The sequence below is a fragment of the Bactrocera tryoni genome, chromosome 3 (assembly GCF_016617805.1).
Source record: "Bactrocera tryoni isolate S06 chromosome 3, CSIRO_BtryS06_freeze2, whole genome shotgun sequence".
In the NCBI taxonomy this organism is placed as follows: domain Eukaryota; kingdom Metazoa; phylum Arthropoda; class Insecta; order Diptera; family Tephritidae; genus Bactrocera; species Bactrocera tryoni.
The window spans coordinates 15,937,898-15,965,799 of NC_052501.1; the positions used below are offsets into that span (position 1 = coordinate 15,937,898).

At 36.1% G+C, this 27,902-nt stretch overlaps 4 protein-coding genes across 6 annotated transcripts in view; 2 read left to right on the forward strand and 2 right to left on the reverse strand.

Annotated features, from left to right (window-relative positions):
• The window catches only part of LOC120770168 (probable beta-hexosaminidase fdl), a 44,066-nt gene extending 34,937 nt beyond the window's left edge, over positions 1-9,129 (forward strand). The window contains exons 2-8 of the mRNA XM_040097377.1: positions 3,579-3,761; positions 3,830-4,611; positions 5,369-6,104; positions 6,166-6,389; positions 6,471-6,565; positions 8,085-8,179; positions 8,249-9,129. Coding sequence (XP_039953311.1) covers positions 3,579-3,761; positions 3,830-4,611; positions 5,369-6,104; positions 6,166-6,389; positions 6,471-6,565; positions 8,085-8,179; positions 8,249-8,408 — 2,275 coding nt within the window. The 3' untranslated portion in view covers positions 8,409-9,129. The remainder of the gene's footprint in view (positions 1-3,578; positions 3,762-3,829; positions 4,612-5,368; positions 6,105-6,165; positions 6,390-6,470; positions 6,566-8,084; positions 8,180-8,248) is intronic.
• A 5,734-nt stretch (positions 9,130-14,863) lies between these two features.
• LOC120771601 lies at positions 14,864-17,196 on the reverse strand. 2 transcript variants are annotated; one of them, XM_040099680.1, is made up of 3 exons: positions 16,768-17,196; positions 16,441-16,701; positions 14,864-15,069 (listed from the first exon to the last, which is right to left on the reverse strand). In XM_040099680.1, exons 1-3 carry the CDS (start codon positions 16,861-16,863, stop codon positions 14,917-14,919), a joined length of 510 nt encoding a protein of 169 aa, XP_039955614.1. In that variant the 5' UTR covers positions 16,864-17,196; the 3' UTR covers positions 14,864-14,916. The 2 variants fall into 2 exon arrangements, with proteins under 2 accessions (XP_039955614.1, XP_039955615.1); XM_040099681.1 differs by having other exon boundaries at positions 16,441-17,194.
• Positions 17,197-18,649: 1,453 nt separating this feature from the next.
• Positions 18,650-20,631, forward strand: LOC120772137. Its single transcript, XM_040100555.1, has 3 exons — positions 18,650-18,824; positions 18,890-19,141; positions 20,457-20,631. Exons 1-3 carry the CDS (start codon positions 18,783-18,785, stop codon positions 20,607-20,609), a joined length of 447 nt encoding a protein of 148 aa, XP_039956489.1. The 5' UTR covers positions 18,650-18,782; the 3' UTR covers positions 20,610-20,631.
• A 116-nt stretch (positions 20,632-20,747) lies between these two features.
• LOC120771875 (diuretic hormone receptor) overlaps positions 20,748-27,902 on the reverse strand; it is an 81,142-nt gene continuing 73,987 nt past the window's right edge. Inside the window, exons 10-14 of one of the 2 annotated variants that reach the window (XM_040100129.1) lie at positions 26,752-26,862; positions 25,885-26,073; positions 25,686-25,810; positions 25,570-25,620; positions 20,748-21,252 (exon numbers count right to left, since the gene is read on the reverse strand). In XM_040100129.1, coding sequence (XP_039956063.1) covers positions 21,219-21,252; positions 25,570-25,620; positions 25,686-25,810; positions 25,885-26,073; positions 26,752-26,862 — 510 coding nt within the window. In that variant the 3' untranslated portion in view covers positions 20,748-21,218. Of the gene's footprint in view, positions 21,253-23,789; positions 24,172-25,569; positions 25,621-25,685; positions 25,811-25,884; positions 26,074-26,751; positions 26,863-27,902 lie in introns of those variants that run through there. The other variant, XM_040100128.1, reaches the window with a different exon arrangement.

Consider the following 27,902-nt stretch of genomic DNA (forward strand, 5'->3'; position numbering starts at 1 on the left):
TCTTTTTTTAACATAACATAGAAAAGTTAAGACTGGTTTCGAAAGAAATGTTCTTGTTATTAAAAAAAGAGAGGGTTAAATAGGTGTGCGTTTAATTCGCTTCTTTAAGTTTATTGACAAAAAAAAAATCCCAAATAATTTTATTTATAAAAAAAACATGTTGTCCATATTGACGCAATTGTTATATGATTTTCAGACACGTAGTTCAGTTCAAGGTCACAGTTGTGCGGTGAATATATTTGAAACAGAGCCAACTGACCAAATACTCAGAATATTAAGTCTCGGTCGCTCTGTGGTGTGTTAAATTAGTACTTGCTCTAAGAATAACTTTAAGTAGTGTAGGCGCCAGTTCAAATATAATTTACACCCGCGGCCAAGCGTAACTTACCATTAAGAAATTTCTAGCGAACACGTGTTCTATCACTCATTGTAACGGTACTTGTTGCGGTTATGGAATTTTTCCGTTAAGTTTTAACGAAGTGATCTTTGATTTACACAAATATAAAATATTAAAAAAAAATTATAAAAAAGTAAACCAGAACTAAAAAAAATGTTAGAAAGTGTTTGGGAGGAGGAAATTTCAAGCAGTGTTTTGGAGAAACTTGTTGGGTCAATGCCTGCTCGTATCGAAGCTGTAATATCCGCTAGAGGTGGACCGACGCCATATTAGATTTCCCGTTATTCTTTTTGAATATGTTGTAATTCCATATTCAATTGAAACAAAAAATTTTGTTAAGTTCTTACAAAAATTAGTAATAATGAAATCAAAGACTTGCGTGCAAATAAAAAAAGTTGTCTCAATTTAATTTTACAAATGGGCCAGATTAAAGTCAACAGTTAACCAAATATATTCGAGCCATCTATATATTCCCCGTATTCTATTAAATCCATAAAAAAGTTACCCAAAGAACGAAAAAATTGAAAATAGTGAAAAAAATCAAGTGGTAAGTTACGCTTGGCCGTGGGTGTAGTTTCCCAAGAAATTTACTTACGTTAATACATATAATGTATTATATGTATGTATGTACTTTATTCCAACTATATTCATATTTGATGTAAATCAGACCGTCTGTAATTAGTGTCGCCTTGTCCTTGCTCACATGCCGCCATTTTAATTATTTCTATAACATATGTACGAACGCAAGCAGAACCTTGAAGTTACAAGCCAATAAAGCGGCCAATTGTTTACAACATCTGTCGCTTACCCACGGGAAGTCCTTCCTTGAGTTCTTATATATTTTGTTATTAGAAAGTACATCGTTGATTGAAAGGGTTGTAGGCGATGTATTAAAGCAGATGTCGTTCAATGTTTCTAGAAATTTCTTTTCGTTTTAAGAAATCTTGTTATTTGCTTCGTACTTATAACGGGTTCGAAGACAATTTAGGCAATTTTTTGTTTTCTTTTCAAATAATAATTTTAATTTTTATCACCACAGTCACCTGTAGTGGAAATTACGGTTTGGCAGGTGTTTCTTTCAGGAATACGTTCTTTTAGTGTTTTAAGAGAACTAAAGATTTGTAAGACTCATTGCGCTGTCTTTTTGTAACTATGTAGAACTTGAACCATTGATATTCATGCGGAGAACCAAAACGTCGCCCAACTTTTAAGACTTGGGTGTTTTCTCAGTTTTAATAAAATATGGTCCAATTTGTTTTCGCTTTACATCGGACAGTCATTTTTTTCGGTACCAAGAGAACTTGGAGAGTATGTTTAATATATTTCTGCACAGAACGCGAGGCTTGGAAATTAATTTCCATTATTTTTAAACGTTCTTCCGGTGTAAGTATCTGATTAGGAAATTGCCAAGGCATATTGAACATAAATGTCAAACGATATGTTTATTTTGACAGCTGATTTTGACAGTCATTCCTCTAGGAAAGTCCACAAATGTGAAAAATACATATGGGGAATATGAGGTCACTTAAAATTGTGGTTTTTGCGCTACATACTAAGATAGTTATAGAGCTGCCTATTTCTTTTTATACGCCTCAAATAAGATCAATATAAATGAGATTTTCCAACATAGGGGATCTTGTTTCAATTATCGTCAACAGCGCCATCTGTTGAGTAATATATATTTCTTAAAATTGTGGTTTTTCAAAAGAGAGCCCCAAAATCAAAAAATAAATACCATTCTAATACTCTGTTCAGTAGTTTTTTCTCTAGAAAAGTCTACAAATATACAAAATAGATATGTCGATATACATGCATATACATATATGAAGTCTATGAAAAATTACAAAATGTGAAAATACACCCACATAATTAAGGCGATAGCGCAGCATGGAACGCAGCAGCTTCTGTTTTCAGTAATATGTTTTTCTTTTGATTTCCATTGAAATTTGCACTGCTCTAAATGATCGGCTTGAAGATAATAATATATAATTATGCAAAGAACGGCATATAAGGAGCTGAATTCACACATATTTGGATACAATATAGGCTATGTATGACATTATTATTTTTATGCCTGTACATGTGGTTATGCGCTCTATTGTTTCTCATATTTTTATGCCACGAACAGGGAGACCTTATAAATTATATACTGCTATGGGCAAAAATAGTAAGACTTTGTTCATAATTTTGAAATTCTTAATTTATTCTTTAAAATCTATGTCGTACCCCTCGAAGTAATCCCCCTTGGCCGTAAAACACTTGTGCCATTTTTTTTTTTCAATACTCAAAACAGTTGTTGAAGTCAATTTCCGGAAAGTCTGCAAGGCACGTAGCGATTTACGTTTAATATCTTCAATTGAATGAAAATGGTTTCCACGGAGCGGTCGTTTTAGTTTGTTGAATAGCCTGAAGCCACGCGGAGCTAAATCAGGCGAATACGGTGCTTGCGGCACGATATTGGTTCAAAATTCGACGAAAAACTCACTAAGATTCAATGCAGTATGTAACGGTGCATTATCGTGGTTCAAAAATCAAGAGTTGTTGGCCCACAATTTCACTCAAACGACACATAACACTCAAATGGTATTCCTTGTTGACAGTTTGGCCGGTCGTAAGGAATTCGGAGCACCAAAACTTGATAATCGAATAAAACTGTCAACATAAATATGGTTTTTGCCTTGCTTTGACGTATTTTTTTTTGGCTTCGTCTCACCTTTGTCACGACATTCGACCGAATGATCGTCTGTTTCCAGGTCAAAAGCATAGATCCCAGACTTATCGCCAATAATAATACCTTTCATGACATCCTGGTAGTCGGAAAGCATTGTTTCACAGACGTTAACGCGTCGTTGTTTTTAAAAAAATTAGTAGTTTTAGAACCAATCGTGCTTTCACAATTCTTAGGCCCAAATGATCTTTCAAAATGGTTTCCACTGATACTTCCGATATTTCAACGATGCCAGTAAGATCTCTGACTGTTAATCTTAGATTCTCTCCAAAAATGTCTAACAATTTTAATCTGACAACATATTCGTAAAAATATATTATAAAAAAATATATACATATGTATGTATATATAAAAAAATATTTTTTTACTAAATTACCAAACATATTTTATATGATTTTTTTTACAAAATTTTGTTTTTATTTTTGTTAAATTTCAACTTTTTACTCTTTTCAGGTTTCGTCACATCCTTAAAATGGCCTTAACTGTGTCATTGCGGCGCGTATTGTTGTTGCTGCTGACGGCAACGATATTCATACTGATGGTTTTGTACTGGAATCAGGACGGCATGAAGCCACAATCGTTTTTAGTTGAAAAATCAATGAAGCGCCGAGCTGACGTTAATAAACGGCCGCCAATGTAAGTTGAATTTTAAATTTTTACACAGCAAAATATTCTAATATTCCACTAAATTACTTCCCCCGCAGACCTGACGAAAAACTCTGGACCTATAAATGCGAAAATGAGCGCTGCGTGCGGCATACATATCCCACGAATGATGGCGGCGGCTCAGCTTCTGATCGTCGTATACCATTCATGACATGTGCCATGACTTGCGGTGAAGTCAACATTTGGCCACATCCAACAATAAAGACTGCCATCAGTTCGGTATCGCTGAAATTCACCATGGAAGATGTGCAACTGCGCATGGACACACCGCACAGCGCAGTTGAAACGCAGTTCAAGCAAGCATTCGCCTACTTTCTCAGCGATCTGCGACGCATACAACGGCTACCGAGTGCGGAAGAGAGCACCGAGAGTGTCGGTGGTGGTGTTGCAGGTGGTGCTGATCGGGCAGCGGCTACGGATGTTAATTCGGGTGGTCGGTCGCCACTTTCCGAACACCATCAAAATCAGCAACAACAAAAGCAGCAGCAACAACATCATAATAGTCGCGCACGACGTGACACCGCTGACGCTGGCCATCACAATACGCACGCACATCCGGGCGCTGCTGCGGCGGGTGTTGGGGATTCGGAGTCGCCGGGCGCCTATCATCATCGGCACAAGCGTCGTCACATTGATATTGGCAGAGCGTTGGGCAACACTTTGGGTGACAATATGGCACCGGCGGCTATTTTGAGTAATGTCTTCAACACACGTCGCCACTGTGATGTGGACACGCTGCTCGTGCAGGTGGAGGTGCATAAATCGGGTGAAATTAATTTGAGTTTGGATACCGATGAGAGCTACAAGCTATCCGTTGCACGTAAGTAAATGATGGCATAAAGGCGAGACGCTTTATAGTTTTCTTGTTACATGGAATTCCCGTAATCAGCTGATTTTTAGTATATTTTTCTCCAATTACGGCGTAGATGAAACCTATCTTAAGTATATATAAACGCTTTCGGGAGCCATAGGAGATCAATTATGGTTTTCTCTTTCCGATTTCGAATTACTACTATTAGACATCAGTCGCGAGTCCCCTATATAAGAAACCCTAAAATTAAATTCCCCAAATTTAGTTTTATGTAGGCAAACATGTACCTCGATTTTCACTTCTCTTGTAAAATCCCAGTATTGAATCGACCAGGGTCAAGTGTGTATTCGTGTCCGAAGGATGCCAACGTTTAAAGAAGTTTTACGCGAAAGAACTCAGGAAACCCCAGCGTTGGAATGACCAAGATTTATTTTTTATAGCGAAGCCATGGGGATTGCATCTTTGGGGAATTTAAAATCAGGGATTTCAAGCCCTACCTAATTTTGAACGACCATTTGTATGACAACTATATGCTATAGTGGTTCGACATCGGCGGTTCCGACAAATGAACAGTTTCTTTGAGAGAAAAGAATTTGTGAAAAACTTTAGATTGATATTTCAAAGACAGACGGACATTTATTGGGTCACCGACGTTTTCTTCGGGGTCTTATAAACTTTGTGACAAACTTAGTATATCTTGTTTAGGGTACAAAAATACATTTTAAACAAATAAGCTTTAATGAATCCCTTTTAATATCTTATACAGATGAGCGTCGCACCGTTAACATTCACATAACCGCGAATTCTTTCTTCGGCGCACGTCACGCCCTCTCTACACTACAGCAATTGATTTGGTACGACGATGAAGATAATCTGTTGCACATCCTGTCGAAGGCCATAATTGTAGATACACCCAGATTTCGTTATCGTGGTCTTATGTTGGACACGTCACGTCACTACTTCTCGGTGGAGGCCATTAAACGCACCATCGTCGGTATGTCACATGCGAAGCTCAATCGCTTCCATTGGCACATAACAGATTCGCAGAGTTTCCCCTATGTGTCGAAGCATTTCCCCGAAATGGCTATACATGGCGCCTACTCGGAGCATGAAACCTACACATTCGAAGATGTGCGAGAGGTGGCGGCGTTTGCGCGCGTACACGGCATACAGGTGTTGCCGGAGATCGATGCGCCGGCGCACGCTGGCAACGGCTGGGAGTGGGGACCAAAACGTGGCCTTGGCGAATTGAGTTTGTGCATAAATCAACAGCCGTGGAGTTTCTACTGTGGCGAACCGCCATGCGGGCAATTGAATCCTAAAAATAATAATACGTATTTGGTGCTGCAACGCCTATATGAGGAATTATTAAATGCCACCGGTCCAACGGATTATTTTCACCTCGGCGGCGATGAGGTGAATTTGGAATGCTGGGGCCAGTACTTCAATGACACCGATTTGCGTGGATTGTGGTGCGATTTTATGCTCAATGCAATGGCGCGGTGAGTTGTGCACTTAATGTTTACTTAAATAGAAGATTTCATATTTCTATTGTTTTTTCAGCTTGAAAATCGCCAATAATAATGTGGAGCCGCGCGTGGTGAGTGTGTGGTCCAGCGGTCTGACCAACACCAAATGTCTTCCAAGTAGCCGTTTTGCTGTGCAAGTATGGGGCGGCAGTACGTGGCAGGAGAACTACGATCTCATTGATAATGGTTTTAATGTGATATTCTCGCACGTGGATGCCTGGTATTTGGATTGTGGTTTTGGCAATTGGCGTTCAACTGGTGAGTATGCATGAGCAGTGGTGAAATAATAATGTGTGTGTGTAATTTACAAACATATGTTTATATTATTTATGTTCACAGGCGAAGGTGCCTGCTCGCCGTATCGCACCTGGCAAAATGTCTACAAACACAGACCCTGGGAGCGCATGCGTCTCAAAAAAGCGCAGCGAAAGCAGGTAATTTTTGATAAATATTCTTTATATATATTTTTGATTTCTAAGACTATCTTTGTTCTGGTGTTTCATATCCTTGCAAGATAATTACTGCAATCTAAGCTTGAATTTTTTTTCCAAGAAAGTCTGTCCTTGTACAAAAAAATTTAAAATTCATTTAATTTTCTACGGTAATAATATAGAAATTTGAAATCTGGCGAAGCCCGAAACATAGTTTATAATTATCGAAAAATGCACGTGGTCCTCACATCAAATGACTTGAATGCTCTATCTCAGCAAGGCTTGTTGTAAACTTTTACTGCACGATCTGATTTTTGACCTAATTAGAAGGTGTGCAAAATCTGTTGCAACTACGCTCAACTCCATATAACGGTACTTCTCAGCACCAAAAAAAAAACCGCTCTTGCTCTCCCCTCTTACAAAGTACTCACTATTCGGTATTTCGCCGAATGAAGTGCAAACGCTCCATTAATTTTTACCACTCAAGGCAGTTTAAAATACTCAGAACATATACCGTTACAGCATGCACATACAGTTGCTACGACAGTCGGTTCTACGTAACCGGAGCGAACACGAATTTTGTTCCGCCCAAGGACTGCCAACTCGGCAGAATTCTGCCGCTCCAGCAACAATAACAACAACTCCGAACATATTCTCTACCAATAAGTGACGTACTTGGAGTCACACGCACTCGCATTGTAGACGAATAGCGTGAGTTGCACCGAGAATCTAGAGTGAGCTTTGCGCAACTTTGTTCAGGATACTGTAGCAGGTTAATACCTTACTTATACAGAATCGATCCCGACATAACAGCGTGCCCAGCGTGCAATGAGTCCGCTCATGACTCTAACCACCTCTTTGCATACCCAATATGTGGGGTTCATATCTGAAACCCTTCTCCATATAAAATAATTGAGGTTTTGCACTGCCACCTATGGTCTATTGTGCCCTCTCCTATATCAAATATGGTCACAAGGGTCTAGAACTCTGAAAAATAAAAGCTTGCTGGGCGCGATGGATATAATGTGATCCTAATCCACGACCTTCTCCATAAGAAGTGGGGTCACTATCAAAACAGCACGTTTTCCTGCGATTACCGTTAGACGATTTCAGTGAAAACCAATCCGAACTTTACAAATCAAGCAGGAATAGTTAACCACTACAACAACAACGGTAGTACCCTTATGGTCTCTTAACTTACGCCCTTGTACCGAAAGTATTTTCACCCTCTTTGTTAGCTTTGGTAGCAGAGACATCTTAATAAAATATTTTAATATAATTTGTAAAATAGATTAGATCAGTCTATATCACTCATAAGATCCAATAAATGCAATATACTGATAAAAATATAATATCGCAGTGGAACTAAGTAAATCCCTTAATATATATCAATAGGGTAATTTGTGCATGATTTTATCCAAAGGGGGAATTTCCTTTTTTCTACACATTTTTGTAGTTTTGGAGATATTTCTATATATTTGATATATTTTGGTATCACAATCTACCAATATTGTTTTTTTAGGTTTTGGGCGGCGAAGTTTGCATGTGGACTGAGCAAACCGACGAGTATCAATTGGATAATCGATTATGGCCGCGTGCTGCTGCGCTGGGTGAAAGGTAACATCACCACTAACACCATTTGAGTGTGAGAATGTGAATTGATTTTTAAATGCGTCAACATTTTAGGTTATGGAGCGATTTGGAGGATGATCGAGAGTTCGATGTTGTGCCACAGGATGTCTTCAAACGCATGTCCGTGTTTCGCAATCGGCTGGTCGAACTGGGCCTGGAGGCGGAGCCCATATTTCCTAAATTCTGTGCGCAGCATCCCGGCGAATGCATTTGATATTACTACTAAATGCCGACCTAAGCAGCATTTGTACATATGTATGTACGCGTATACGCAGGTATATAGAAATCTCGAATTACTCAGTTTGGATCGATTTGTGCCTAAACAGTGTAAAATTCATATTCAAGCCCGAGTCGTCGAATTTTTACTTTTTGATTTTTTTTTTGTTTTTTTTTTTTTATTATGTCTGGTTTTCAGCTATAATTTTTGTTAAAAAGTTACTCGATTGATTTTAGTTCTAGCTTAAGATTAATAAAATTAGTCAATGTAAATCTGCTGTATAGCTGGAAATTTATAAAGCTAGTACCAATAACATTGGAAAACGACGAGGAAAGACGAAGTGCAGCAGTTTTGTTAGCTGGCAGTGAGACGCCTATGAGGAAATTGTGCGATATTTATATACATGTATCGTGTTTTTTTAACAACTATTAGTGCAATTGTTTTGTATTTAACTTAGGTATTTTTATTTAAACCAATATACATACATACATATATACATAAATTATATTTAGAGTATTTTATTACACACCGTTTAAGAAAAAAGCCTGCAAATTATTTGGGTTTTCGAATTCAATCGAATATTATGTAACAAATTAACGCACATACAACAATTTTAAAAAGCTAATTCAATATTTGCTGTATTTTAAGCTGCTGAAAGACAAACGTTTTTGTAAGCACCAGGGTTGAATTTTTTAATTCAAAAATTTTTTAGGAAAAATTAGATTTTCAATTTTTAATAATTTTTTTTTTTAATTTTATTGTTTTTTTATATTTAAACAGATTTTAAATTTATTGAAATTTACAAAAAAAAAAATGTCTCAACATCGTATTTAAAAATTAAAAATTTAATTAAAGATAAAAATTAAATAATAAAAAAATTACACATCCAAAATGTTGAAAAAATGCGATTAAAAATTGAATACCTAAAATTAAAAAAAAAAATGTTTGTTTTTAATTCTTATTATTTTTTATATTTAAACAAATTTTAAAATTATTGAAATTAACAAAAAAAAAAAATTTGTCTCAATATTAAATTATGTTGCGAATAAAAATTGAAAATCTAAAACTAAGAATTTATTTTAAATTCGTTTTTAGGGTTTAAGGTTTTTTTTAATACTTAATCACTATTTTTTTAGTACATTATTTGCAACCCTGGTAGCACACATAAGTTGGGGATTTTTAATATTTTTTATTTTATTATGTGTGGTACATATATATTTTTAAGTATTATATGTTGAAGCATGCATACGCGATGATTGTGATAAGATACATACATATTAGGGTGGGTCAACAAATTTTTAATATTTTTTTTTATAGCTTGGAACACTGACGAATGGTTTTTAGACATCTCTAAAAAGTCTGAAGAACAGGCTTTTCGACATCTCTAAGAAAGTCTATCCAAAGAAGAATTCAAATATCGCTTCCTGCTACTTGAAAAAATAACTCGTTTCAATGATTTTGTGGGAAATTGAACGCTCTGCAAAAAGATAGAGACCATTTTGTAGAGCAATAAGTTTCATACAAACTATGAGTTTTCCGTTTAATAATAATATTTTTTTCATTGCTTTAATCTGCCTTAAAATAATCAAGCTTTAACCGTTAATATCTTTTTAACGGTTAGGTTTTCGGAAAAATCGTCAGAGAGTTTTTTGCAGGGCATTCAATTGTCTAAGGCTCTTTCCGACAACCAGGCTATCAAAATATTCGCTCCTAGAGGTGTCTTAAGTCCAATTTTTCAGCGAACCAGGCGAAAAAAAATATTCGATTTCTTTACCCACCCTAATACATATGTAAGTGTGTATATACCTACATGACATATTACATGACATCAACAAACAGTGTGTTCACACTATGATTTCTGTGTACAAAAAGCATATTTTCGAATTATTAGCGAAATTTTAAATATGCCTAGCGGGTATTTTTATATAATTGTGTATGTATCTTTTAATTAAGAACCCAATGAAAGTTATTGGATGCATATAAATGACAGAAAAAAGAACATAACCTCAAAAAAATTAATGCATACATTTTAGGTCAATACAACAAATGTTCTAACATTTGTTTCGTTTTTTTTCTGTTTTATTAATTTAATCTACGCACTTAAGGCGTAAGTGACACGTTCTTAAATGCCGAGAATAACGACTTGTAACTAAGCAAAAAAAAAAATATATATATATACATATATGTATATATATAATAAATATTAGCATAAATTGAAAGGGGGAAAGCTACTAGTTTTAAGAGATTTTTAGTGATACAATGTGACCTTATTTGGAAAAAGTGAAAATATGACAAAAAAAAAACATAATTAAATAAATTATTACACCATAATACTGACATTAAACACATAAACTAATTGAATTGTGTTTATAAGGTCAACTGTAGTTGTAAACATAGCTTTACGCATATCAAAAAGCATTCACTCGAAAATCATGAGAATTATTTTATTTAAAAAAAATTCAGATTTCTTATCTATCAACGGAATTTTACCGTAATATCACCGATATTTAACCGGTATGTCACTGATATTTTAGCGGTATATAACCGGTATTTAAGCCAATTATGCATATTTAGCATGCAAAAATACAAAAAAAAATCATAAAATATGTTCGCCAATAAAAAACTAAATTGCTCTACCGTCAAATGTCTGTTCAAACATTTTCGCATTCGTAAATACACATATATACAATTATATACATATGTATGTATTAATGTTTTTTTGTTCTTTGAAATCCTGTACTAACAGTTCGGTCCCTTATATTCTTAGACAGGTTTCAAGCGGCATCTATGCCACAAATACATATGCACGTGTGTTTATTTGACATTCACTTTAGCGCTTCTACATAACCGAAATTATGGTTTTCAGTAGCTTTGCGTATAATGAAAGTAATGATATTAATTCAAAAAAGCAGCATAATATTCTGATAAGTAATGAATTGCATAATAAATAATGATTAAATTATAAATATTTATAATATATAAGAAATAAGTTTAATATTTAAGTACTGGTTATACAAATTGACTTATGTAAACAAAATTTGTACGTTTAAAATATGTGCGAATTGTATAATCGTAGGCAGTCGGATATACAGTGACACTGTTTTCTTTTTTTAACAAGCGATAAATTGTAATTGTAGTTGATAAATAAAGTACTTATTGAAAAGAGAAACATGCGGCTTTGGATTTATACCTAGTTATAGTTAAACATTATTGTTGTCGAAGCCAAAGCTCGAGCTGAGTGAGAGAAGTGCTATGATTTAAGTACCGAAGTACCGGTACGAAATGGGCGCTTTTTGTGAAAATAAAGTACTAATATTGAATGGGAGAGCAAAAAAAAAAATATTCAAAATATAGCCCATTGATCTCTACACATTTTAGCCACCTTTCTGGCAATGTGTGGATACCATGCCAATAGCAATGTTCGTCGTTTGACACACATCGGACACACAATTTTTGACTTCTACGTAGGAATTAAAGTGCTGCTCAGACAAAGCCTGTCCCACCGATGAAAAGAAATGATACTCGGAAGGAGTCAAGTCTGGTGATTACAGCGAGTTGGCTAGCAGTTCGTAGCCAAGTACTTTGATTGTATCCTGAACCGATTTGGTTTGTGTGCAGTTGCATTGTAGTGTAACAAAATTACTTTACCACGTTTTCTGGATCATTCTAGTACTTTTTCGATCAATGCATGATTCAAATTGATCATTTGTTATCTGTAGTGATTAGTATTAACAGCTGCAACAGGATTTAAAAGCTCATAATATACCACATCCTTCTGATCCCATCTTAACACAGAGCATTGCCTTCTTACCGAAACGATCTGTTTTTGCAGTCGATGTTGATGGCTATACTGGATTAACCCTGTCTCCATTTAGTATTCTTAAAATAAATGCATTATCCATCGCCAGTGACAATTTGATGCAAAACTGATTTCCTTTCGTGTCTTTGAAGCAAAATTTCACAAGTGTTTTTTCGGTTTTTCTTTTGTCTTTCATTCAATTCATGTGGCACTAATTTTCCACATTTTTGGACCTTTCCCATAGCTTTCAAATGGTCTGAAATTGTTTCTTCTGCCACATTTAATATGGCTGACATTTGCTTTTGGCTCAAAGTATCATCTTCATCCAAATTGCTTGCAGTTCGGTGTCTTCAAACATTTTAGGTGGTTTCCCCGTTCTTCATTTCCTACACCAAAATCATTTTCTCTGAACCATTGAAATCGCCTTTTTCATGTGAAGCATCTTTATTCAAAAGAAAACAAAAAAATAATGCTTTCCACAAATCATCACTTTTCTGTACAAACATGACATTATCAACACAATGAAAAAGTATTATGTTGTTTGTTCAATGACTGTAAGGTTGTTGAATATGTTTGCCAGATGTCATGCCAACCAAACAGAAAAAATTAAGACTCGCTCACAACAACACACTTGTATTTTAACGCCCACTTCATGCCGCCTGTTTTCTCGGAGGTCCTCCTCGAGCTCGGCTACGAAATTAAGGAAATCCACTACTGAGTTGAATTTTTTCTCAAGAAAAAAATTTGCAGTCATCGTAACAAGTAACAAGCTGAAGATGCCATGTCTGGTGAGTATGGTGGGTGTAATAGCACATCCCATACAAGCTGTAATAGCTTTTGGCGAGTCATCAATCTTATACGAAGTCTGGTACTATCTTGGGAGGACACTCCACCTTTTATACGTTAAGTTGTCCTATCCCTTACTTATTTTGATACTTACGACCAAAACCAGTGCCGCGTTGACATTGCTCAGGAGATGCTGTACTCCGGCCGCGACGACCCAGATCTGCTTCAAAGTTGCTAACGGGTGACAAATCATGAGTTTATGATTACGACGTGGAAACCGAAGCTCAATCATCTGAATGTATTCTGCCGGATGAGACAACATCGATAAAAGTGCGCCAAGTTGGGTGAAAATTTTATTAATAGTTTTCTTCGATTGCAGGGGCGTCGACCATCACGCGTTTTTGCCAAAGGGCCAGAATCTGAAATATTCCTCATGTACTTATTTGTGAAAACTGCCGATATCGGACCAGCATCTAGCTTTCATACAAACTGACCGATTAAAGGTATGTTCTTGTAAGCAAAACTTGCACCTGTAAAGGGTATTATAGCTTCGGACATCATATAGGTAAGGTAAGGTTATACTGGCTATCACGCCATGCATAAATCTACAGGTTCTTTGTAATGCTATATGGAGGTTTGTCTTACGTTATACAGGACATCAACGCTTTAATAGATATTTGATATCTAGTTCTGATACTTTATACAGTCCCTTGAACTGCGAAGCTCATAGATATCGAAGTCGGTGAGCGATTATATACATATAAGGCCGTACAGAAGCAGAGGAGGTGCCTACTTCTTTGTATCTACTTTATATGTGTTATCGTTAATAATCCCCATACGGTTCGCATGTGATGCCATCCCCATACGGTTCGGTCTGCACGCCCTTAAGGCATTACATCTCTCTAGAACACGGTATATATGCAGTCACTTTCTATCAGCCACTATATCTACTGCTCCTCACACTAACTGTAAGCGATGTGAGATTATTGCTTGAATTGTTGTTTGGCCATCGACGTATATATTAATCTTCTTTATATTATTTCATATTTTCTTAGCAATCTTAGCATCTTTTCTAACCACAAAGACCTCTGCCGGAAAAATAGTGCAGTATTCCGGCAACTTGAAGGGTCACCTGAGATCTAGTTCCGCGCAATATATTCCGACGCCCACTTTTGCACCTTTAGTGTAGATGTTGAAAGTTCGCGAGCGGGTTGTCTGCAACTATGCCATCCACACTCTTTTATTGTGACTTGCAACTTTTCTTCCAAGACATAAGGTGCGGATATACGGTATATTTTATCCAACGATCCCCTGCTTAACGAGCCCGAAGCTTCTTGTGAAAAATTCATCTAACGCCGCCAATCTTACAGTTGTTTTCGCTGCCGAGCTAGCCACTGCAAAGTCAATTGTAGGCAGATGGAGCAACCCTTCAACTGCAGTCGTTGGAGTGGTTCTTAGTGCCCCCGCTGTATTCGTTTCAACGAGCTGCTGTATGAGATATCACCGCTAGCAGTCCACCACACCAAAGCATCGTAAAGTAAGATTGGCTTGAGTATAAGTATGTAACACCACGGACGTGTGTTAGACTCCATATTGACCCTAACACCTTCTTAGATGCGTAGAAAGCAGCACTTGCCTTTTTTACTCTTTCTTCTTGAGTTTAGTACAAGCTTCTTGTTATGATCCTTAGTAGTTAACTCTACTCCGTTGAGCCTTGCGGGTTTTCACGACGGGATCTTGTACGCCCTCATCTGTGCCTTATATAAAGGAGTAATTTACATACATACCTGTGTGCTTGTATGTGCACTGAAACGTTCTTCAAATGTTATATTTTGTATAATTGTACAATTTATTTCAAAAATATTGTAAACACCATTCACTAAAAATTTCACATACATAGCTTTTCAAATATGAACCAATTTAGTAGTAGCCGGAATTCTTTATTAAATTCGCCAGTTCACGTCGTTTTTCTGTGAGGCAGTTCAGAAAAGTTTCCTGATTATTCTTCTTATAGCAGTCACACAAATCCACTTGCTTGTAGAACAACTGTCGGTCCCCGATATCGAGGGCATACTACATGCATAATGAAAGGCACAATGTGAATTTAAGCAGATAAATATGAATGAATGTATACGATATCAAGTGTTTTTTAATAAGGAAGCTTCTAAAGTAGATCGATAGGGACAGCAAACGACGCCATGTTTTTTCCGCTCTTTTGACATTTCTCTTCTATGGAAAGATAAGTGATCCAACAACAAGTTGACATTATTGAAATTTTTTACTGAAATTCGGAGTCAGTGGCCTCAACTTTAAGAGCGCTACGTCCAATTTATGGTCGTCATAATCGTCCTGTCAGATCAACAAGTGAACATCTGGTGGAAAAACTTGAATGCACAGGCACAGTACAAAATGTTTTCGTGCCAGTGTGGCAAAGAAGTGCCTTTAGTGTCGAGAATATTGCTGACGCTAGCGCATCAATTGGGGAAGACCCATATCAGTCCATCACACGTCATTCTCAATCGCTGAGCATCTCTGTGACGTCGTTGTGGCGAATTTTGCGAAAAGATCTTGATCTACATCCTTACAAGATCAAACTGACGCAAGAACTGAAGCCGCTTGACCACCAGAATCGTCGTATGTTGGGCTGAGCAACAACTTGAAAATGATCCGGATTATCATCCAAAAACCATCTTCAGCGATGAGGCTCATTTCTGACTGAATTACTTCGTCAATAAGCAAAATATGCGTTATTGGTCATGCAACAGTCCACACGTACTCCATGAGTCACCATTGCATTCCGAAAAAATTACGGTTTGGTGCAGCCGCATTGGTCGTACTTCTTCCGTGATGATCAAGACCGGCATGTTATTGTGAATGGGAATCGCTACCGCTCCTTGATAACCGTATATTTTTGAACCGAATTGGTTGAAATGGACTTGGACAATATGTGGTTCCAACCGGACGGCGTCACAAGACACACTGCGAATGTCACAATCGATTTATTGGTAACCAAGTTTGGTGAACGTGTTATCTCACGAAATGGCCCAGTCAATTGGCCGTCTCGGTCGTGCGATTTGATGCCGTTAGACTATTTTGTGTGGTTGGGTGCTACGTCACGTCTAGGCCAACAAGCCAGCGACGATTGATGAACTTCGTACGAATATCAACGTGAAGTTGCAGCAGTATCGGCCGATTTATGCTTGAAAACCGTCGAAAATTGGGGTTAGCGTCTCTCCAAACAAACAAAAACGGCGTGTAATTTCAAACCAAACTTTCAAAAACTGTAAGACTAACTCGCGCATATAAAACAGACGGACAGAGAGACGTTTTCGATTCGTGCTGTCTAACGCTAGACCAGCAGTTCAAATAGACTGAAAGCTCTTACGACCTACACTTGCACCATCCAAAGCAGGTGAAATAAACAGCAACTCCAAGCACACTTACTTCTTTGTTCGCACACAGTTCCTTTCCAGATTTTCTCGCCTCATAAGTTTCAATCGCCATTAGAAATTCCTTAAATGCTTTCGCTTCTTCTAGATACATATTGTAGGTATGCGTATCTGTAAACCTCTTTTCGTAGATACTAGCACATTTTCTGGTCAAGAATTGAGGCGACAATGGAGAAGAATATCCTTTACCGTCTGAGCTAACGAGATCAAAATCACATGTATATAATCGTGTTTCATCACTGAGCACTGCAAGAAACTAAGAAAAAAATCATATAAGTGTGTTTATAGGTATATCGGCTAGCATCGCTATTCATTCGCTTACCCGCTCGGCAAATAAAATCACAACGAGTGGAAAAATGTTCATCCTCAAAGACAACAAATAAATGAAATTTAAATTAGAAGTTTTCATGTGTTTCATGAAACAAGAATTGAAACTGAAAAAATATTAAGACATGAATGAAGTTGGCTTTGTTTCCGTTTTTAAACGGAGAAACGAAAATAATTACAGAAAATTATAAAAAATTAAATTTTAATTATGAGTTGTCAGTTTAATAATTGTTTTCTGAGAAATTATTTGATATCAATAAGATGAGATATATTAATGAAACTTGGTAGAAATATGTATTCCTTCGTATCATAAGCAGTTGGGTATTGCATAATTGGATCACTGCTAAGCCCATAGAATGTCGTTAATCGAAAAATTATTAAATGTCATAACTAAGCTGACGTTTACGTGGTTATAGCCGAGTTAGAAAACAGCGCGCAAGTCGTTTTTTTCTTGTCGCTATGTGGCGCCAATTGGAGGTTCCAAGCGAAGCCCGGTCCTTCTCAACCTGGTCTTTACAAAGGAGTGGAGGTCTTCCTCTGCTTCCCCCGGTGGGTAGGTACACCATCGAATTCTTTCAGGGTGTTTTCGTCCATTTGGACGACATGAGCCAGCCTGCGTAGTTGCTGTCTTTTAATTCGCTGAACTTTGGCAATGTCGTCGTATATTTCATACAGCTCATCGCTCCATCGAATGCGATATTCGCCGTGGCCAATGCGCAAAGGACCATAAATCTTTCGCAGAACTTTTCTCTCGAAAACTCGTAACATCGACTTATCAGATGTTGTCATTCATGGTCCATGCCTCTGCAATATATAACAGGACGGGAATAATGAGTGACTTATACATGTAGAGTTTTATTTTTATTCGTCGTGAGAGGACTTTATTTCTCAGTTGCCTACACAGTTCGAGATATTTCGTCTTACCCCCTTTCACTACCAAACCCATTTGTTTCACTTCTTTGTCCAACCTGGAGAAAGCAGAGCTTACCGGCGCGGTTGTTATGGTCAATGATATCGATGTCATCGGCGTAAGCCAGCAATTATACACTCTTGTAGAAGCTTGTACCTTATCTATTCAGTTCTGCAGCTCGAATTATTTTCTCCATCAGTAGATTAAAGAAGTCACATGATATGGAGTTGCTCTGTCTGAAACTCTATTCGAACTTCTTCATGGTCGGGCTATGGAACGTCTGCTCCAGCGTCATCTTTTAGGGAATCGACTCCGCCTTCTCCTGGCGTTATGCTTTCACTGTCATTCATCAGGCTGCAAAAATGTTCTCGCCATAATTTTAGTATGCTCTGAGCATCAGTCCCTGGATCAGCGGCGGTCTTGAAACCTTCTGTTAGTCGCCGCGTCTTTTCGTAGAGTTTTCGAGCATTACCCCTGTCGGCCAGCTTGTCAAACTTTTCATATTCACTTATTAGGGCGCAGAGCCACGCCGATTTTTCAAAGATTTTCAAACCACAAGTGCGCCTCCTTAATGTGATTCGACTTGCCAACTTCGAAGTCTGTATCTTAATTTACGACTTTGTTATGTCACTTTATAGAGCAAAGGAACATTTCTACTAAGTTTCATCAAGATATCTAGTTTTTACTCAAATTATCGCGAACAGACCGACCGACATATGTATATAGTAGCAGCACTGTGCATTGAAGCCGAGTTAAAAGTGTACTCAAAAGTCACAAAATGTTTGGATCCTTAAAAATCGGATTGCCGGGAGGAACCCTTACACAATACCTTAGCACACTTAAGCAACAACAAAAAAAAAAAAACAAATGTGTTTTTATATCCCTAACTATAGGCAATAAATTTCTCAAACAAAAACCAAAAAAAATATGAAACATTTTTTATTTTTTATCATTTCCTGCAATTATTTTCGTTTTTCAGTTTAAAAGCGTTTCATGTCTTTATCTTTTTTTTTCATTCATTAATTCAGTTACATTGTCAATTCTTGTTTCATAAACATACAAAAAAAAAATTATTTTAATTTTATTTGTTGTCTTTGAGGATGAAAATTTGCTCACTCGTACTGATTTTATTTGTCGTGCGGGTAAGTGAATGAATAGTGGCACTAGCCGATATACCTATAACACACTTATATGATTTTTTTCTTAGGGTCTTGCATTGGTCATTCATGATACACCACCATTTTTTACGTGTGATTTTGATCTTATTGATGATACTCTTACCGACTATTATAGCCCAATGACGTCTGACTTCTTGTCGGAAGAATGTCTAAGATATTGGCAACATCCTTTTATGCGCGACTTGTATAGAAAAGAAGCACAAGCATTTCGTGCATTTAGTGTAGCCATACAAACTTATGAGGCAAAAATATCTGGAAAGAAACTGTGTGAGAACAACGAAGTAAGTATCCTTAAAGCTCTTGCTTTTTGTGCACAATTACACTGGCTTTAGAGGGCGCAAGTGTACGTCGTAAGTGCTTCCAGTCTGTTTGAACTGCTGGTCTAGCGTTAGACAGTACGAATCGAAAACGGCTCTCTGTCCATCTGTTTGTATGTGTGTCCCTTTGTTTTGAAAGTTCGGTTTAAAATTACACGCCTTTTCTCACAAATTACAAGGTGTGTTCCAAAGTAAACAGGCCTATATGTCGACTGGCGTGTTAAAATCTCCTATTTTTATCGATTGTCCAGTGAGAATTTCATGATATTTCATTGATTGGAAGTGAAGTTATTGCATTTAAGTGTCAGTATGTTTGTGTTATCGGTGCGAAAATGAGCTTCGAACAAAGAGCCAACATTAAATTTTGTTTTAAAATTGGTAAATCTTTTACCGAAACGTTTCAATTGATGAAACAAGTTTATCATGATGATTGTCTACCCCGCAGCAGAGTGCACGAGTGGTTGCAACGTTTTCAAAGTGGTCGTGAGGACATAAATGACGATCAACATGTGGGCCAATCAAAATCCGTGATCACCGGAAATTCCATCAAAACTGTGTGTGAATTCATCAAAACTCAGCCGAAATCTTCATTGAAATTCATGAAAATGAAATTGAAAATCTCCAAAACATCGATTTATCGCATTTTGACCGAAGATTTGAGCTTACGAAATGTGTGTACGGTTTGTTCCGCACAAATTGACTGGTGATCAAAAATTGCTCAGAATCCAACATTCGAAGGACATCTTGTGACCGATTATTTGACCAAAAATCAAATTTTCCATTAACCACTCCCCGTATTCACCTGCTATGGCACCGTGCGACTTCTTCCTTTTCGGAGAAATGTATTTGCCCATGAGAGGAAAGCGTTATGCAGACGTAGAGGCCATTCAAAAGACTTGCACCGGCATAATGGCGTCCATGCCGGCCAACGAGCTAAAACACTCATTCGACTTGCTTTTGGACCGTGCAGAAAGCTCTATTAAAGCAGAAGGAGACTATTTTGAATAAAATAAATTGATTTTGCGGAAAAAACCATTTGTTCTGGTATTTTTAAAGTCCTGTTTACTTTGGAACATATCTTGTATAAGTTTTCTGATTTAGCTGTACTAATGGTTGCTTTAAGACATGCACTATTAAGGAGCATTAGATCTTCGGTGCAGCCGAAGAAAACGGCTTTTCTTACTTTATTTACAATAACATTTGCAAAATCTAAAAATAAATACTATACCTACATATTTATCTGCTTAAATTGATATGGTGTCTTTCCTTACGCATATAGTATGCCCTAAATCTTATTGAACGAGAGAAATTCTACAATCAGGTGGATTTATCTCCGTGCTACATGAAGACAGACCAGGTGAGTTTTCTGAACTGCCTCATAGAAAAAAGAACAGCGTTGACGAAGATAATAAATAAAGCCATTTCAAACTGAATCCGTTACATATATGTATATGTATACTATGTGTGAAATTTTAGTGATTTCCTAAATTTTCAATTTATTAATATGTAATTTGTTTAATATAGTTTTTTAAATAAACTTAAACAACATATTATTAGTAATAAGATCGGTTTAGGACATACAATATATATTTATTTGATTTGTTATGCAATATTTGCATTACTTGTAGTTTTCAAATGGCAAACTGATTTCATTTTTATGCACTCATAAATGCATACATAGGCGTATGTACCAGTGAATGCTGCATTGCATTATACATACATATATTATATAATAAAATATTTCTATATCTTTATAGTTATTAAAAAATATTAAGGTACATAATGCCTGCGGCTGTGGCCGCACAATGCTTTGCCTAAATATATATGTACATATATACCGTACATGTAAATAGTATAGATTCAGCAAACGTTGTGTGTAAAGCAAGCATTGGATAGTTTGACAAAATGGCACTCGGGAAAGTCTTTCCGGTTCCTCGTACGTTCCAGCTGTTGTTGCACATGTTCAAACGAAGTCGCTGCGTGCGTGTGTTGAGTGTTGATGATGCCGTTTCATTGAGCTGGAGCTGTGGCTGTGGCTGTGCTAGGGCCGCACACAAATCATATACTCCTCAGTACTGTACATATGTGTGTGTGAAATGCAAATGAAATGAAAGAAATGTGAGAATTGTAATTTTTTCGATTAAGCCACTAGACATGCAGTTCTTTAACAAATAATTCATTATAAATAAACTCATGCATTTCGTCACCTAAAATACAAAATAAAGAAGCATCAAAAAATTTAAATTGAGTTTTTTATTGTTTACGATTCACTAAATCATATTTTGTATATGTATGTAGCATAAATTTTAATTTCTGCTCTCAGACATAATCATTTTATAACCAATATATAACTATTCTATAACAAATATATAACCATTTTATAACCAAAACTCAAATTTTGTTTTATTATGAGTAGTTTATATTATATCGTTTTTCCTTCGCCTGTAAACTTATGAAAAGTGGTGTTACGAATTCGTGGTAAAAATTTTCTTGGCTTTTTTATTTGATTTATTGACGATGCCAACGTTAAGTGTGCCGTAGCGCAGTGATTAGTTTAGTTGCTTCATACACAAATCTGTTAAGATACGATTTATCGAGATGCCATAAGATAGGGGAACAAATTCTTCAAGAAGACGTATCCTTGGCGAATAACTTATCCAGTTATGTGAAAGAAGATGGGTTCCACGGCATGATGCAGTTACCCAATTTTCTGCAAAATTGTCGTTGTTCGTCAAAGCTCTGACAAAAATTAGAAACCGGAAAAGTAAGGAAACAGCGGGGAAAAGCAACGATACTCATCGCAGACGTGTGCGAATTTGAATTTGTAATTCGGAATTTTGCTAAACGATATTCCATCTTTAACTCAGCATGATTCTTCAGTAAGAATTGATCGATCTGGTAAAGGCATCAAATATAATAGATACGATGCATGTAACGTTTCTAAATTGAAGACAAAAAGCTGAGGAACATCTTCCATGTTATTCTGACACGAAAAAAATGGCGGCACAACTGAAAGTTGACGAAGAAAACCAAGAATCTTTGAGACGCGCTAGAAAATAATAGGACGGATTTCAACTGAGTTTGCTGCTTTCAGAAAAATGATGTGCTTTGAACACCCTGGTAATGGAAAGTCTCATTAACTGCTTGATAGATGGATTTAAAGGCCTTTAGGATAACGACAACGTCGTGCAACGTTTGGAGCTCAAAGGTGAACCTCATCACTGGCAGTGTCATTGGGGGCAGAAGCAAAAATCAAAAGACAGCAAGTTACCGACTACTACATTAGAAACGTTGAAGAACTGCGACGTAGACTACCATATTCATTCATAGTTTTCTTCGCATATTCTAGTCGATTCAGCGCCGTTCGTTGCAACTCGGACTGTCGGGAAAAATGAGCACAAAATACAGCTTGTGCAAGACTGAAGCCGCTCGACCTTCGATCCAAATTTTGTTAAGCAATGAGGACCATTTGTGTTAATGGGTATGTAGCAAAGCAAAATTGCCGCATTTGGGATGTAGGACATTCTGAAGAGATTCAAGAGCTGCCATTTCATCCAGAAAAATAAGGGTTTAGTGTGGTTTGTAGGCAGTTGGAATCATCCGTTCATATTTCTTCAAAAATGATGTCAGTGAGAACGTAGTCGTCAATGAAGGGCGTTATCGTGCCATAATAACGGATTATTTGATACCTGAATTTAAAGCTTTTGATCTCGGCGACATTTGGTTTCAATAAGACGATAAAGTCTACGCGGACAACCCTGCTTCGATTCAGGCCTTGGAGCAAAACGTCACGCGTGTCATTTGTCAGTTACCAGCCAAAATGCTCGAACGAATCTTCGAAAATTGTTCTCAACAGATGAGCCATCTGAGACGGTTAACATTTGAAAGAGATGGTCTTCAAAGAATAAATGCCAAATAATGTTCTTTCGAATGATAATAAACAATTCCCATCAAATTTGAAGTTTCTGTAGTTTTTCTTTAAAAAAAGTAGGGAACCTCGAAATGGATCAACCTTCATTTATATTTATATTAATTTTTTGTTATTACTTTCTGTTATTTTTAGATATTTTTCTTATTGTTACTTTTTTATCAAAGACAGTATTCTTTTTTTATAATTTATCTTCTTGATAATTACTATTTACTTTTTAATTTTTGCAATTGTTAGCGTTTATTTTTATTTCATTTATCATCATATATTTTTTTCTATTTTTTTTAGCTTTTAAAAAATTTTATTAATTATTTTTCTTTTGATCACATTTTTTTTCTTATTATTTACCATATTTTAAATTATTTTTTATTATTTTATTTTTATGTTTTTAACTTTTTTTATTCATTTTTCTATTTATATATAGTTATTATTGATTTATTCTCTTTTATATATTTATTATAATTTTACTATTTATTATTATTTAATAAATTATAATATTAGTTCTCCTTATATTAATTATTTTTTATGCTTTTAATTTCTTTATTTTATTTAAACAATTTGCAATAAATAAAAAAACTAATAAAGCGAAAGAAAAAACTAACGAGTACAGCGAAATTTTAAACAAGTTTTCACAGTCACTTAAATTCATATATTTATATAAAAAATTATTTACATATACACACATACATATATACATACTTATACGAAAAATAGTCAGCATTAAGCTTTAATAGTATATAATAGTTACTTTAGTAGACTACAACAAGATTACAAATAAATAAAACTAAAGATTAAACAATCTCAATAACGGAAGTTGTGTTCACTTTGCAAAACAATAGCAAATAATAACGGTAGCTGCCTACGTGGCCACAATATTTGATGCCAAGCCAACGGGACCATCCAAAATATGTGTGGACACTTAGCAGCAGTGCTTTGGGAGATTTTCTTAATAGTCGGTACAACACTAACTACAACAAATAGCTATGACCTTCAACTCGTTTACAGTTGATTTAGTTTGTTTTCGTCATGATTGAATCCATTTGGTACCGGACTCGTTGAAGTAAGCCTGAATTTTTAAATAAATGATAAAAAAAAGTTTAAAAAATATTTAATTAATACAAAATATTAATATTAAAAGAAAAATACATACGCATGCGCATAAGTAAATAACATGCGCGAAGTTAAAAATACTAAAATTTCTGTGTATATGATAAGGCAACTCGAATGTTTATGGCTCTATTTGCAAAAGCGTCCCTACGGGGAGGTTTAAAGCATTCCGAAATCATTAAAACAATACTCGTATTTTTAAAGGATATAATTTTTCATAAGTACGTACAGGCTCCGAACTAACTTTGTTAAGAAGGAGAATAATTACTCTTTACTTTGGTATAAGAATGACCAGTGAAGACAGAACCCTGGGATAATTGACTGAAAGCGGGCCGCAGGAGCGCCAGATCGCAGGCGGTCGCGCTTAAGCCTTCATAAGGCCCATTGGTTTCCGAGTGGTCACCAATAAGACTTATCCAGCAGTGGATTTGGTAAAATAACAGACTTTAGACTATTGGGAGCTGTCGAAGATACCCCTCTCACCTTTCATTCGAAAAGAATATGCTCCAGTGTCTCATCATCGCATGCTCTCCATTTCGCCGAAACCATATTACTAATTTTTTAAGATACCCCGCATTATCTTTGTGGTCTGGTATGCGTTGCTAGTGTTCCAAGACCTGAGGTGTTGCTCTAAAGCCATTGCTTCAAGCAACTCTTAACGGAGCTGGATGGTATAGGATAGCTTTGGGGAATTCTCTTCTTACTCCTCAAGTGCTGACCGACTCGTTTGCCTTTTCGTTTCCTTCAATTCCTATATGATTAGGTATCCAAATGATTTTTACTCTTCTATGTACTGTGTTATTGCATAACCTAACGCAGTGAGACTAGGTTTAGGCGCCACAGATAGCCTTAATAGCCGGATGTCTATCTTCATCTCAGACGAATTTCTCCTCTGTTTTGTGGTTCTACAAAAGTCCAGTCTCCTCCCAACTATTGAGAAGCTTTCTGATGTCAGAAATACTTGTACATTTTGAGGTTTGTTGTTATCTGCCGAAGGGACATAATACTTAAGAGGAAATAAAAGTCTGGATCTTGGAACACTCATCGAAACTTGACTTGAAAAAAGACTAGTAGGGTTGAGTTATCGATTTATTTACAGTTTCTATGCACTGTTCACATATTTGTTAGGTGGACCCCATTTTTTGGAAAAGAAGATATTGCAAGATACTCAACGATACAAAAGGATAAGAAAGAAAAGCCATTGAAAAGATCAATAAATTTGAATAAAACTAGTACAGTTACATGCACCATTTATAATTATATATTTATAGTATATGCATATAATATGTAGACCAACATATAGTACATATAAAACATTCCTAAAATAACCAATCAACTTCGTGGCATAACAACTTACCGTAAACTTTCCGTTCTTGAACGATGTGAGTAGTCCTTGGATAGCCTATTTCTACATAAAAACTTAATATTGTTAGTAAGTGATTTTTAAACACTTCGTAATTTGTATATACAAACCTGCGATTACGATGTATGCTGCCATTTCGTAAATTCCGATTGTCCCGCCATCTCATGAAGCGATGACGTAGTGTCTGACGCACTTCCGAATTGAGGAAGCAGAAGAATAAGGATACGAAAAATCCCTATAAATTGTAGAATTTTTTTTAGTTAATAATTTTAAATATAATTTCAGCTCAAGTAGGTATAGTATACATGCCTGTGTACTTATGAGAAAGACGCGCAGATTTTCAAATACGTTTTGTGTAATTCCTTCGCCACCAGGGCAAAATAATACAATGAGATATGTGACGCCAAATAGCGGTATGAGCACAAGCAATGCCTTCGAAGCTTTGTGATATTGGCGGGTTTCCAGTGTGTTGGCCGAGCGCAATTTCGTGATTAGTACCTGAGTGAGAGAGAAAAGATGAGAGAGTTGATTTAAAATTAGTTCAAATTATGATTGAGGGAATTTCAAGACATATTTGGCGAAAATAAAAAAGGTTAGCTCCGGCTGCAACGAAGTTTTAATAGGCCTCACAGGTGCATTTCTTATAGCAAAAGAGGCTACGACAGGAGTTTAGGTCAATTTTTATCAGTCAATTTTTATGGCAGCTACATGCCATAGTGATCCGATCTAAGCAATTTGTTCGAATATTGTTGCATTGTCTTGAAAAATAATTATATACTATAGATATTCGATGTCGGCGATTCCGACAAATAAGCGTTTTGGGGGGAAAACAACGTTTGGGAAAATTTAGATAGATATCTGAAAAAATGAAGGATATCAGTGTATCAGTGTATAAATATATTAGTTAGGAACTACTGCTACCCGGGTGCCTGTAATATTGGATGGGTGGTAAGGAAACAAGAACCAATCGTGAGATCGCTAGAGGGTACTTTAAATCTGTAACTATGAGCTGAAACAAAAATATAAAATTATGGAAGTAAACAATGGGATATAATAAGTTTCCAAGGCAGGTTCGGTTACTTGTCTAACATACTTAACTTTCCCACTCTCTCTGTCATTAAATACTAAGCATGTTAAGAGTATATAAATCAATTCTTAAAGCAATCATATACTCACCCACATGATACGTATGAGAAATATTAAATTGAGTATTAATACAAGGCAGGTAGGCGCTTGAAATATCCAGTCAATGTGAGATTCCCTTAGCCACGAGCACTGAATGAATAGCTGAAATGGAATGCGAGAAATATTTTCAATTAAATGCAAGTGTGAACAAAAACTTAATTATAGCAATTTCCATCGGTATATTATTGAGCAATGTAATGCAAGTCTGCTGATCATATATATGTAGCGGATTTCGGTGTGGTATAATATAACTGAATTATTGGTTTCAAGTCATAATCTTAAATGTGTGGGATCTGCGTGAACTGCGAAGAATTGTTTAATAAATTATGAAATATCTTATAATCCACCGAAAAGTGGTGAACTTTATTGAAGGGATTTTGTCAGTCAATTGTGTAGTAGGGCACTACTTTGGAGATATTATTCTCGTGACATATTAATCACTTCGATCTAATATATACATATGTATGTTCAGTAGCTTTCCTTTTCAACTTTCATCTTGCTTATTTGTATCCTGGATGCATTTAAATTCTTTATTCGTTATAAAATCATGCGACAAATCGTTTTTCGGTATTAGATCAAACCAATTTTCGAGAGAATGAGACTAACGTTGTTCGAAGTTAGTCACTAAAACCAACATTTTTTCTTGTAATTTCAAATTTGAGCTTGTTGAGGACACCATTATTAATTACTGAAAGTGAGTAGGTACCTAAATAGGGAAAAATATGGATATCATATACGGGTCCTCTTTTTCAATTGATAATAATATTTTTCGGTCAAGCTTATATGATTGGGAGATGTAAGAGTTCAAAGTAGAAAAAATTGAGAAAGACTCGCCATAGTTCTTCTTTCTCTCTCTCTCTCTCGAAATTAATTGTTTTGGTCCATTCACCAGCTGGTGTCGATAAAGTTTGTAAATACATATGTATATAGTCTTTGACTTCTTGTCACACGGAGAAATATAGATCGTTGCTTTGATGGTGGTTTGGAGTTACCTAATTGATATCAAACGTTCAAAATTCATTATCATTAGGCGGTACGACTCAAAAAGGTGAGTAGGAAGTTAACTTTGTAAGTAGCAAATGGGAGTAGGTTTTTCCATCGGATTGTGACAGGTAATGAAAAATGGATCTCTTACGATAATC

Excerpts from the sequence above, each read along its gene's own strand:
- LOC120771601 (XM_040099680.1), bottom strand. The coding sequence starts at position 16,863 with ATGAAACACATGAAAACTTCTAATTTAAATTTCATTTATTTGTTGTCT. Across the intron at positions 16,702-16,767 it reads TGATTTTATTTGCCGAGCGG|TTTCTTGCAGTGCTCAGTGA; the intron begins GTAAGCGAATGA and ends TTTTTTTCTTAG. Across the intron at positions 15,070-16,440 it reads AACTGTGTGCGAACAAAGAA|TATGCCCTCGATATCGGGGA; the intron begins GTAAGTGTGCTT and ends TTATGCATGTAG.
- LOC120772137 (XM_040100555.1), top strand. The coding sequence starts at position 18,783 with ATGAAAATTTGCTCACTCGTACTGATTTTATTTGTCGTGCGG. Across the intron at positions 18,825-18,889 it reads TGATTTTATTTGTCGTGCGG|GGTCTTGCATTGGTCATTCA; the intron begins GTAAGTGAATGA and ends TTTTTTTCTTAG. Across the intron at positions 19,142-20,456 it reads AACTGTGTGAGAACAACGAA|TATGCCCTAAATCTTATTGA; the intron begins GTAAGTATCCTT and ends TTACGCATATAG.